The 12,955-nt window shown below is 40.2% G+C and overlaps 1 protein-coding gene across 2 annotated transcripts in view; it reads right to left on the bottom strand.

Moving 5' to 3' along the window:
- The window catches only part of LRRTM4 (leucine rich repeat transmembrane neuronal 4), an 868,928-nt gene extending 856,588 nt beyond the window's left edge, over positions 1 to 12,340 (bottom strand). The window contains exons 1-2 of one of the 2 annotated variants that reach the window (XM_021007754.2): positions 12,118 to 12,340; positions 8,637 to 10,183 (exon numbers count right to left, since the gene is read on the bottom strand). In XM_021007754.2, the coding sequence (XP_020863413.1) occupies positions 8,637 to 10,183; positions 12,118 to 12,121 (1,551 nt within the window). In that variant the 5' untranslated portion in view covers positions 12,122 to 12,340. The remainder of the gene's footprint in view (positions 1 to 8,636; positions 10,184 to 12,117) is intronic. The other variant, XM_078149236.1, reaches the window with a different exon arrangement.
- Between the last annotated feature and the right edge of the window lie 615 nt (positions 12,341 to 12,955).

Genomic DNA, 12,955 nt, shown 5'->3' with positions numbered 1-12,955 from the left:
TATTTGAGGAAACTGAGGCAAACAGATGTTAAGTGAATTGTCCAGGATCACACAGCTAGTAAGTATCTAAGGCTGGATTTGAACTGAAGTTTTCCTGACTTCAGGTTCAGTGTTCCTGATTCATACCATCTACAAAAGCATGAGAAAGTTGTGATATTCATCATTGAAAAACAAAAACAAAGTTCTATACTGCCGAAATCACAAATCTCAGAAATACTCAGATAGATAGAGATACATGGTATAGGTATAAAAATATATTCAAATAATTTGGGTTCAAATCCTGTATCTGACACTGGTTGTGGGAACCTGGGTAAGCCACTTAATCTTTTTTGACTCAAATTCTTGAACTCATCTACTACATAAGCATAGAATTTCATATATATGGCATAGCAAGTAACCACTCTGGGAGGTCACTCAAGCTTTCTAAATCACAGATCATTCATATTCTCTCTCTCTCTCTCTCTCTCTCTCTCTCTCTCTCTCTCTCTCTCTCTCTCTCTCTCTCTCTCTCTCTCCCTCTCGTTTCTATCCTTTCCAACTTTTTCTCAATATGATAGAGTTAAAATTTCACCACTAATTAAATGTATGCTTCTAGTAAAATATAAGCTCCTTGAGGGCAGGTCTTTTTTTTTTGTATTGCATCCCTAGTGTCTGGCACATAAACGGCCAGTTTTGAATAGTGTCTGATATAGAATGGCTGCGTATTTGCCATGGAAAGATCCATTTGGGTACCTCTATACATCATGGTCTCCAAGTGGGCATTTTGCTTGCTGAGACACCAAAGATGCATTAGTATCCTGAAAATGTGCTCTGCCTTAGATAGTAACCATGAGAACTGATGTCCATTCCATCTGAATGTCTCTGCATCCAAATTATCAAGCACATTAAAAAAAAAAACCCTATTGTTGACTGTGCTATTCAAGTGTAGCTTTGGAGTGACCAGTGATTAAAATGATTCTAGGAGCACACCAAAGGGGTATGGTTCATGAGTTTTAATTTCATGCCAATTTCTTCATGTTTGCATTTACTTTATTTTTATTTTTCATGGTTCTAGAACAGACATAGGAGAGGTGTCACTGCAAGAGGAAAAAAAAAACTCAAGATGTTTCCATCAGGGCATGAATATAATTAAGCAACAAATGATGAGGATCTTTGTTGGAATTATCAATGGCAATAGCTCTATCTCTGACTGGTAAGTAAGAGTACAAAGTACTCAGTGATGACAACTCCAGGCAAATCACATGTGAATATGTATGCATTTATCAGCTCAGCACAAGAGCTAGATAGGACCTCAGATATCCAGGTTAAGACCTTCATCTTTACAAACTGGAAATTAAGACCTAAGGCAGTTAAGTGACCTGACCAATGTCACACAAAAAGTGGCAGAGGCAATATTTGAACACATTTCATCTGCTTCCAGAGTCAGCACTGTTTGCATTATACCACATTGACTTGGAAGGTAAACATAGAGAATCCCAATGAATTTGCATAGTGATGAAGAAAAACAGAACTAATCCAGAATGATTCAGGATGGCTTCATAAAAAGAAAGCATAAGAAATGATCAGTGATGTAATAATTGTCCATTTGCATAGAATTGTTTGGAAAAAGAAGATTTGGTCAAAAGTGACCATAACTTGTTATTATTTCATCTGTCATCATGGCATCATGCATTCCAAGCTAGAAGGAAACTCTGTTGTTCAGCATTTAGTCGTTTCTGACTCTTCTTCACTCCATGGACCATAGCACACCAATGCTGTCCATAGTGTTTTCTTGGCGAAGGTATAGAAGTGGTTTGACATTTCCAGGAAGGTAGTCAACCCCTATGCCAATTTTTTTAGTGATGAGGAATCTGAAGTTGACAGAGATTAATTGACTTGCCCAGGGTCATACAGTTAGCAGGAGCAATTTGAACCTAGGTCTTCTTGAGTCCAATTGCAGAACTCTAGCCCTTATTCAACAGTGCCTCTACATACATTACCTTTAAAATATTGACGTTGTTTTCTTATTGGGGGTTGGGAGATAGATCTGTAATTTCATTGGCATAGGAAATTCTGATATAAAGCCTTCTTCCCCCCCGTACACAAGAGATTTCTGAATATTTTTTTAAGAAGGTTGCTTGAGGCATTGACCAGTTCGGTAACTTGGCCAGGGACACATAGCCATCTTACATCAGGGACTGACCTTAAATCCAGGCATTCCTGACTGTTCATCTGCCCACCTGTACTCTATACTGTGATGCCCCTTCTATGTAATATACATGTCTATTAATACAATTAAAATAATATTGTCTATCTCTATATATGCACTTATATAAACAGATACATATATTTATGTGTATATATGTATGCATGTATGTATATATAACCACATTAATAAAGTCACAGATTGAACAAAATGCTGAAATGCTTTCTTAAACATACAAGGTCACCTTATATCCAACTTGTAATGGATTCATAGAATTCCATTTCCTGAAATAAGTATATCCAAAATCCCCGATGTTTAAGTTCTAGAGGCAGAACTTACCAGAGGCAGATGGATAGATGATAGATAGATAGATAGATAGATAGATAGATAGATAGATAGATAGATAGATAGACAGATAGACAGACAGACAGACAGACAGACAGACAGATAGACAGATAGATACATAGATTAGAGAGGTAGAGATACATCTCTCTACCACTATATCTATCTATCTCTACGAATATTAGCAATCTTTTGAGAGAAGGCAAGTTCCTATCCTCAGAGCCTAGCACCTCAGCTGGCACAAAGTAAACCTTAACAGATGCATTGCAGAGGGTAGAAGAGTGGTTTAGCATTGACTATTTCAAGTTTTTGATGTGTTTCCCATTCCTTTAACCTTCGATTAGCATGCATGAGCTCTGGATTCACCCAGTCCACAGTCTTCCTATTGTTTGCCAGCATATCTATTTTGACCCTAACATAAAGCTCTCTTCCAATGGGTAACATTCTAATGGCCAAATTTATTTTAATCTTTATGTTCCTCAGTAGGGAAAACATAGCTTACTTAAATCTGTTATAGAGCACTGCCCATGGCCTTGGCCCTTTCCTAGCAGTTTCTGGGAGAAGATTTGGTAAGTGGATAGGAGGTTCTTTCCCACAGGACAAATTTGCAGCTTCCTAATTTAGGCTTAAAGTTCTAAGGGAGTAGAATTTACAGGAGAAAAGTATCATGATAATTTCCCTTTTACTGTTAATCTATGTTCATGAACACTGAAAATACCCCTAAATTATTTCAGCTATTATACCTAGAGCTGTTTAATTTAAAGGAAACTGCAAAAAATATTAAATTTTGTCATTAAATTTATGCTTTTCCACTGATGAGATCATCCCATTTTCCCAGGTATTCACTGTATGGATCACCATCCATAATGCCCCAGTGTCAAAGCCCCATCTTTTACATGAGTATTTATGGACCTTCAGTCATTTAGGGAATTCTGTGTTATTCTAATTGTAGAAGATGAAAGTCCTGCAGGAGCAAAAAACCACATACCCAATATTGTCTTAAAATACTGTCCCTAAGCAATATACTATATGTAGAGTTAAAATTTCTGAGAAGGCTGGAGAAGATAAGAATAATTCATTTCTGAATATTGTTGGTACTTCAAGAAAGAAGTTACTGAGTATGGTAAAAAACATTGATTAATGCTTTGTACTCCAAGGCTGATAGTGAGGCCTCAAGCTCCCCACTCAATTCTCTCTGTCCCCATGTGCCATGACACGGGGGACTAATATGTAAGCTGGAGAAGATAGAGTCAAATACTGGACAAATTGTGTATCTAACAGGAAAAGGATTTTAAAGCTATACTGCTCATCATAGGCCAAAGCCTGGAGGGCCTTGGATTCCCTTTCATCTTCAGCTTGGCAGATTCCTTACACATGTCAATTTATTGTATCATTGCCTAAAGACAATTAGTAACCATATACAACAAAAAGTATTAAGTTCAACCATTAAAAACAAGTTTAAAAACAAAAACATTTGAGTCCAGACAGACAACTGGGGATTGTGAAGAATAGCCAGATTTTGATATCAGTTATTTAGTACTTGAATGAATTCTTTCAGAAAAATGATTTGGAGGAATTATTTTCTCGCTTTTTTTAATCCTCAAAATCAGTTTATGCAGATAGACACAATTTAATGGGACAAAGGAGCAAAATGTCATGACAATAGAAAACCATAGAAATGTTAGGTTACCAATATGATCTAAACTAGTAGCCCAAGAAGACAGGTAGGCAGAATAGTCTTAGGCCTAAGAAAGGCATCCAGTTTTATTTGACTTGCTATACATATCTTTCTTTTTTCCACTTATTCTTGTTAATCAAAATGAAAATGCTGGCTTAGGAAAAAACAACGTTGTGAAGTCTTTTGTAAGAATATTGCAAACCATCTATATCATACAAGATATAAGGGTGTCACTATATATTTTTTTCTTTATTACAATTTCTACATTTGTGTGTAGGGATAACTGTTTATGAGATGATGGATCAAGAAGGGTAATGGATCTGAGCCTACCACCATTTTATGTTTGTATAAGTTTATTACCTTTCCAAGCCTTTGAAGTGATGCCATTCAGGAACTTGGAAAAAGTCAGTGTCTAAAGTGTCTACAAAATAGTCAAGAGAAATAGGAAACTGGATTGTTTGCACCTAGCCAGAGAATAGAAAAGGGATTAGGACTGCATAGTCACAATCTTCTTGGAACCAATAAAGATAGAGACAAGCTGACATTTAAAATCCCAAAGAAATGCAAATGAACTCAACCTACAGCTACATGTACCCCTATAAAAACAAAAACAAAAACAGAATCATTCACCAGCTTTTAAAACTATCATTGTTTAACCCTGAAGGGATTACAATAAGGTGCCTTTTTCAAGGATTCATTTTCTCTTTTCCTAGATTTTACCGTGGTATTTTTTATTTAAAAGCAAAGATTAAAAATCATAGGAATGCAGACTTAGAGCTAGAGGGGTCCTTAGGAGTCTCCTAGCAGTTTTGCTCAAGGTCATACAGATGACACATCACAAACGCAGAAGAATGTGAATTCAGATTTTCTGGCTGATGATGAATTTATTCTTTCCACTGTACTCTCCACCATGTCTCCTTTCCCCAATTTCTTGGTTTACTTAAGGTCATTAATCCTATAATGATTTAGCTTCAATGATAAAATTAAAAATGAAACACTCAGAGACAGAAGCAGCCACTGGTTTATTCTGTATGACCCCTTCATTGAGAAATAAATAAATAAGTAAATAAATAAATAAATAAGTAAACGTATTTAAGGATGGAAGAAAAGTCCTTCAGGATGTGAGTCAGATGGTTCCATTTAGCAAAAGATCAATAAAATATCATGAGAAAAAGCAAGAAAATGTAACGATTTAGTTTCTTTTTTCTTTCGATCAACACATTAAAGTTAGGGAAGAGTTGTTTAAACATTCCTTCTTCTCTCCTTAGTCACACTCTGTGAACGAGTAGTAAGGAACCCTGCTAGGCTAACCACAGTGTGACAACCCTAACTGCAAACATCGTGCCTTAGGAATCTATTATTTTTAAGGTGTTTTAATTCCTTCCATCAGAATATTCATTGTTAATAATTGTTTCATGTCTGCTTTCTATTTAATAGAAGTTATGATTGCCAAATATTATGCATGTTTACATATTTACGTATGTATAAAGACATATATATATACACATATGTGTACGTTATGGCTTATAAATCAAATTGAAAAAGTAGAAACATATATGTATGTCTATATATGTATATACACACATATATTTGTGTATATATATGCATATAGAGAGAGAGAGACATATACCTCTGTGTGTATAATATATATTTATATGTCTATAATCTTCCTTTCTGTAATTTGACTTGTAAGTACTATATGGTTTATAATCATTTTTCAAAAGTGAATACTTTTAACTATGGCATCAAAGATAATATTATCTTAGCCTATAGTGTCTTTGTGGTGGCTTCTGGATACTGTTTCATGTTCTGCACAATCAAGGGCATTAATAACTCTTTGAGTTTCTTAGAGAATTTAACAACTGAGAAAATCCCACTGTATTTATAGAACATGAGGAACATGAGAAAACTTGACTGTCTAAATTTAGCTAATGGACATGATTAGTTTTGCTTTGTTTTGTTTTGTTTTTCTCTTTCAGGAACCATTCTAGCAAAAATAGTACAGACGTTTAAAAAAAAGATACTGATATCATAACTGGTCTCTCTAGCTAGGTAGGTTTTCTGCATGTCTGATATCCAGTATTTCCTTCATAAATACTGCACTATGGATATTTTTTTTGAGAGGAACAATGGTTTACCAACTCATAAAGGTTTCTTTGAGACCCCTCTATTAAAAGAAAATCTACATAAATGTTTCCTGTATAAATATTTCTTCACACATTTTGGCATTGGAAAGAGAAAGACATAGTATGAAAAACAACAGGAACAATAAGAATAATGGATATTACAGCAAGTGAAATGTGATCTAGTCCTGGGTGTGGTGCTAATCAGGTGTTTTGCTTTAGCTAAAACAATTTCTCTCCCAAAGATGCAGTTGCCTCAATTGTAAAATGATGGGATTGGACTTGGTGATCTCTAATGTCCCTACTAGCTTTCAAATGCCTCTGTGAATTTCCTTCCTATTAAGTACTTCTCCAAAGGGAAGGAAAAAGCATCAGTCATTAGATAAAGCAAGGATACCCAATTAACTTAGTGGAGAGGATGGTCATCCCTTCCATTCCATCTTGCCCAGCATTTAAGTGGGTAGAAAACATAAGGCACCAATAGAGAGGAGGTTCTTCATCAAAGTTAGCATTCTAAAGTGCTAATGAAGGCTCAAAATGCAGGCCTTCTTAGAAGGTCCTCCATTACCACCCAGTATTCAGATAGGAATTTATAACCTGGATGTCTCGTTTCCTATTGATTCTCAAACTGTATCAGATATACAAAGAAAGATAAAAAATTCACCATTTGAAATGCTTTTCAATAGTCCTCATTGTGCTAATTTGTAGGTTATTTAAACTTCAGTGATTTGCCCCAAAGTGTTTTAGTTACTTACCAGCTTGAGTATTGAAGTCTGGTTGGAGTAGAGACAGTTAAAAGCTAGATGAAATTTACTATATTGTTTAGCTGATATGGAAACAGTGGGCAGGATGGGGGGAGGGTGTTGTGAGTCACATGGCTTAAAACTCTCATGGAAAATCTCTTTTCCAAAGGCAAGTAACTGTAAATAGAATATCAGACAGCCTCCTGCCAGTTCTGAGCCCCTCCTTTTACTAGAGTAGTGGGATGATAGTGTCACCATAATTATTCATGTATTAAGGTTAACTTTGTCTTAGAATACTATTAATATATCCCTAATTATGAGCTAGGGGCAGGGACTAAGGGGGCTGTAACTTTTTTTTTCTGGTCTTCATTATGTACCCATAATTTATCTTAGGACTTAAAGGATTCAAAATGTATGTTCATCACTGATAATATTTCTTCCCTCAAACCTTAAAAACAAAAGCTAAGAGGCAATCCTTTAAAACACCGCTTTGAAACATTAGGTGAGGCTAAATGTACAGAAAGAGAAAATAGTCAAAACTCAATCCCCTGCCCTTCTCTGTAACGTTATTTGTGGTCAGTTTTAGTCAAAGAGATTAACAATTCACATCATTTCTTTCTGGGATGACACCAGCAATGACAGACAGTTCATCTCATGCCTTGAATTGTATAATGGCTAAGTCACCTATAGTATCACAGCCCTGTAGAGGCTATCCCTTGACATGTTGTTACAGGTACACAAATCCTCTGATTCCAGACAACTAGCAAAAACTCAAACATAATATGCCTTTAAAAACAAACCAGAAAAAAATGTCACAGGCCCTTCTGATGACAGGGAAAGTCACACATTGAAATAATAATAATAATAATAATAATAATAATAATAATAATAATAATAATAATAATAATAATAATAATAAAACCTCCTTGCATTTCTGGCAGAGCAGACTCCTGACATTCTCTAGGTTGGTATAAAGTTTGAGATGGAAAGTAGAAAGTGGCAGGTATCCCTGTGTGTTAGACATAGCTATTACCTACTTAAGTTAGAAACTGAAACATTTACAGCAAAATCAACCCTTGGTCAATTTCTCTTTGGTTTATATCCTCTTCAAATCCAGCAATTTTGGTATTTTTTTTTATTAACATATCCCCTCCTTCATTCATATTTCTTAAAAAAAAAATAAACAAACCAGAAAACCAAGAACCAGACATCAAATCCATACCAAAAAAAAAAAAAAGGAAAGAAAGACAAAAGAAACAAAAACAGTTCTTAAAAAGTCCAACCCCTATGTACAAACTTTAAGAAGTAGATGCTGTAACACGGAGGTTTATTCCAACTTAATCTCATCCTTGAATGAACTTCCTTCAAGTCTCAACTCCTTTAAAAATAACCACAGTCACTTTCCTGGTGGTTGTAATTTAATTAAATAACCTTTCACACTGAGCAAAACCCCAAAGCAAAAGGCTCATTAATCTTTCTAGTGATCAGAGACACCTCAAGCGCTTCAAACATTTCCCTCTCCTTCCCAGCAGCTGAAATGCTTTTAGGAGGATCATGGTTCATACCTCACATTCCCTGGAGCCAGAGATGGTGTATGTGCAAGGCCCCGATCCATTAACGGATACATCCATGGTCTCAGAGTTTGTTGGCTTGTAATCCACGTAATACTCCTGTAACGGGGAGTTCATTTGTCTTTCAGACTCTCTGGCCTTTTTCCGGCGTCTCTTCATGAGAGAATGCTGCTGGAGTTGCTTCATGCTGGCCGGATAACGCTTCCAAGACACGTAGATGACCAAGAGGATCATAGCCACAGAGAGAAAGAGGGCCACGCTGCCAGCAATGATCTTGTGGAACGACACGTGCTCATACTCTGGCTCTGTGCCAGGCATCGGAAAACCCGGGGAAGGGCTCGGTGTGATTGGAGTCGGTTGAGTGGTTTCCAGTTTGGAGACCGTGGGTTTGAGAACAATCAGAGGCTTCTGGGGAGTTTGCGGGGCCTGATGGGATTTCTCTGTCACCACCACCTGGATCTCAGCACATATGTTGTACGTTTCCACGGCATCGCTGACCTTCTCCCCCTGGATTTGCTTAGGCCCCGCACATATCATTGTGCTCTCTTTATTTCCTTTGAAATTTTTAAGCCAAGAAAAAAGGGGACAAATGCTCCGACTACATTCCCACATGTTCCCTGACAAGGTAATGGATATTAAAGAGATCCAGGCATTGACAGTCTCCTGAGAGATGTTGGTGAGCTTGTTGGAATCCAGATTCAACTTCTGCAAGTTGGGCAGGCATTTAAAAGTGCCTGGCTCGATCCCTTGAATATCATTCCCTGACAAATCCAAGTTGTGAAGGGAGCTCCAAGTCCACGTCAAGCCTTGGTTGATCGAGCGGATCCGATTCCACTGCAAATAGATCGAGCGAAGGTTGAAGAGTCGGGGAAAGTGAGCAAAGTTGATCTTAGAAAACTGGTTGTGCTCCAGATGGAGCTCCTTCAGCTTCAAGAGGCCCGCAAAAGCATTCCGGGAAAGGCTTCGGAGGCGGTTGTAGCCCAGGTCCAGAAAGTCCAGGTTCCGGCAGTCTTGGAAAACCCGGATGGGCACAGTCTTCAGGGAGTTGGACCTCAGGTGCAAGATGATCAACTTCCGTAGGCCTTTGAATTGCTCTGACTGCAATGTTTGCAGTTTATTGTAGGAGAGGTCCAGGTTCCGGAGGTTAGGAACCGGGTGGAATGTCTTGTTGTGCAGGTGGGTGATTTTATTGGAGCTCAGAATCAATTCCTTCAGCCTCCGGATCCCCTGAAAGGCGTCCTCGTCCACAGAGCTGATGTAATTATGGTCCAGATAGAGCCACACGAGCTGATTGAGACCCGCAAACTGATTGGCTTTCAGTTTCTGGATGCTGTTGAACCGCAGCGATAAGCCCTGGGACCCGCCAGAAATGTTCCTGGGGATGTCTGCGAAGGCGTGAGACTCGCAGTACACAATTTTCCCATCGCATCTGCAGTTCCTGGGGCAAGGTCTCTGAGCACCCGTGAGCATCACAAGCAGAACTGTGGGCAACAGCACCAGTACCACGCTCATGCCTCTCAGCTGCTTAATCAAATGGAAACCTACAATAGGGAAAGAAGAAAACAAGTGGGCATTTGAGGCTCGGGAAATCTCTCCCTAGGAGCTTTCCGTGGGGGAGGAGGGGCTTTGGAATTCTTCGGCAGGTGGGGAGGTGTAAAGGCAGCTTACTGCTTTTTTTTCCTTTCCCCCTTTTCCTAAGGCATGCTTTTCTTATCACTGCATAGGCGCTCTTAAGAAAGTGTCTCTTTCTTGGTGCTCAATTACTTTGGCAATGATTTATGGGCCTCTGGAGCTAGGCACAACCTCCTCGGGTTCCAGCGGTTCGCATGTTCACCAGCATGATGCGTTGCAGGGATTTTCTTATCACCTGACACCACAGTTCTAACAAGTAACATATTTGCCAAGTCACTGTATTGAACGCGAGCCACGGAAGGAAGTGAAGTGTGCCTTCTTGTGATTTAAGGGGGCGGGGAGGGGGGGAGGGAGGGGTCTTACTTAATAAACCCACCACTTGCAAATCCTGACTGAGGGAAAATGTGATTGTTTAACATAACTGCAGAGAGAAGAGTTCATAGGCTGTAAAGTTTCCCCTGCCATAAAATATGTGCCCCTCTCCTAAAAGAAAGCTGGGATGCGAGGTCTGGGAGATGGCATGGGGACGGATCTCGGCAGCCAATGGAGCGTGGCGTGGAGACTAATAACACAGAGCGGCAATTCCAGGCTCTTAATAAATGCATACGTAATAAACATACAAGAAGATAGTTGCGTTTTGTGGGTCCCTTGCCCGTGATCCATGCGTGGCGAGCAACGGAGACTGCAAAGTTTCCCTCGCCAGAGCCTCGTGAAACGCTCCCCACCCGGCAAGAAATTGTCCGTGGGTAGAAGAGCTATGTTACTGAATACAGTCAATCGCTCTTTCCTATTCAGGGACTGATTAAGGGAACAGAGATCAGACTACTTTCTCTCCTTCAAGTCCGCGACCTCCCTGCCCCCCCCCCAACCCTCAGTAATGTCAGGACTGCTCGGCTCCCGCAAAGTTGACTGCTTCTAGCAATCAGCTTTCATTTCCCTGTCGTTTGGATTTTAAAGCTCTTCTCTCCTCTATCAATAATGGTTTTATTATTTTTTCGGGGGAGTCGGGGGGGGGGAGGAAAAATAAAGACTTAGGTTGACTGCAGTTTTCTGTTTCCCATATTCCCAATTTTAAAACAAGAGGCAATCAGCACAGGTCCTTCATCTAAAAATCCTGTCTTCCAGTGAAATGGATTTTTTTTCTTTTTAATTTAGACCCTGATCTTGCGCTGTGCTCTCTTCTCGCCAGTCCCAGTCTCACTGAAATACGTTCCAATTATTCCAGACAGGAGAAGGGGGTGGGGGTGCTACAGAGAAGGGGGGAAGACAGTAACACTTCAAAAAATAAGGCTGGCAAATGACTGCTTGAAATTTGGAAGCTGGGTTAGGGCTCTGGCTTCAAATACAGGAACAATGCTGGTGAAATCACCTCTAAAGTAACAATGCCACCCCCCAAACAGACACATAAACACACACAAACTGGAAAGTGTTAACTATCCTCCTGACAGCCAAAAAGACTCAAAGTATGGGTAATATTATCACAGAATCAGAAGGCAGCTCTGTGTTTGTGTGACCCACAGATCCCAATGTGGCTATGCAGGAGCAGCTAGAGATCATCTGAGGAGGCATCCCTTTTTTAGAGTCTGGTCAACTCCTTTCTGTGCATTTACAGAGCCATTGTATACTGGGGGGTTGGGGGGAAGGCTGCAGGGGGGAAAGGGTAGAGGGGAATGATCTAAAAATATTGTAGCAACTCCAGTGAGTCACCTGGCCAAGTAATGTCCTACTGCTAGCTACCACCCCCCATCACCCCCTAGCCTTCTGTCAGCCTTAATGCCAAGGCTGAGTCTGTCCCCCCAGAGCTAGGGCTTTGATGAGAAGGAAGTAACAAAAGTTCACTTACCCATCCTTTGTCATCCAAAAGCAGCTCCCCCTCTCTTTCTTCCTTTCCTTCCTTCCTTCCTCCCTCAGGTCTCTTCTTTCTGGTTTCCTGGTCTTTAATTCACCACAGCCTTCATGCCATGGGTACAGCTGTCACTCACAACCATCATGATCGGGCATGTGTGCCAGGAACCCACACAAAGTTCCCCAGAGAGGACAAGGGAAAAATAAAAAAAAGAAAAGAAAAGAAAAAAAAAAGAAGAAATGGGGGCTGGGGAAGGGGGGAGGGAGGAAGCAGGTGGGGGAGGGAGGGAGGAGGGAAGAGGCTCTAGGCTCTAAGGGCCATTGTGTAATTGACCAGAGGGCCCCAGGCTGAAATTGACAATCCCTGTGGAGGGGCCCTAGCACATCGCAGGAAAGGCAAGCAACTTCTCTGAAGATCTTCCCCCCAGTACCTGGCATTCCTTATGGCGCTGCCTTTGGCCATGCCCAGCTCCAGCCAGGCATCCTCTGGGGCCCCCCTCACTTCTGGGAGCAAGTAGGCCTCCCTCCCGGGGCTGGAGGAGAGCCCAGCCGAGCCCGGGGATTTCAGAAGGGAGGCAAGCTCTGTTTCTCCATTGAGCAGGGCAGGTCTAGAGCGCTTTGTAGCTAGGCTGAGAGGCAGCTCGTGTCTAATTCCGAAGGCTTTCCCTGAGACTGATGGTGCTCGGGGCTTCTTGGTGCTAATGCTTTCGTTTGTGATACACTGAGTGCCCTCCACTGGAGAAAACAGATCGCACATTAAAGGCATGAACAAGTGAGCCTGTCAGGGCTCTGCAGCCTTCCCTCTCTTGTTCAGACAGGAACATTAAAGGCACAGA

The sequence above is a fragment of the Phascolarctos cinereus genome, unplaced genomic scaffold, assembly GCF_003287225.1.
Source record: "Phascolarctos cinereus isolate Bilbo 61053 unplaced genomic scaffold, phaCin_HiC Scaffold_2;HRSCAF=192, whole genome shotgun sequence".
Taxonomy (NCBI): Eukaryota; Metazoa; Chordata; class Mammalia; order Diprotodontia; family Phascolarctidae; genus Phascolarctos; species Phascolarctos cinereus.
The sequence above is the reverse complement of the archived record's forward strand: the minus strand, read 5'-3'. Positions and strand labels throughout refer to the sequence as shown.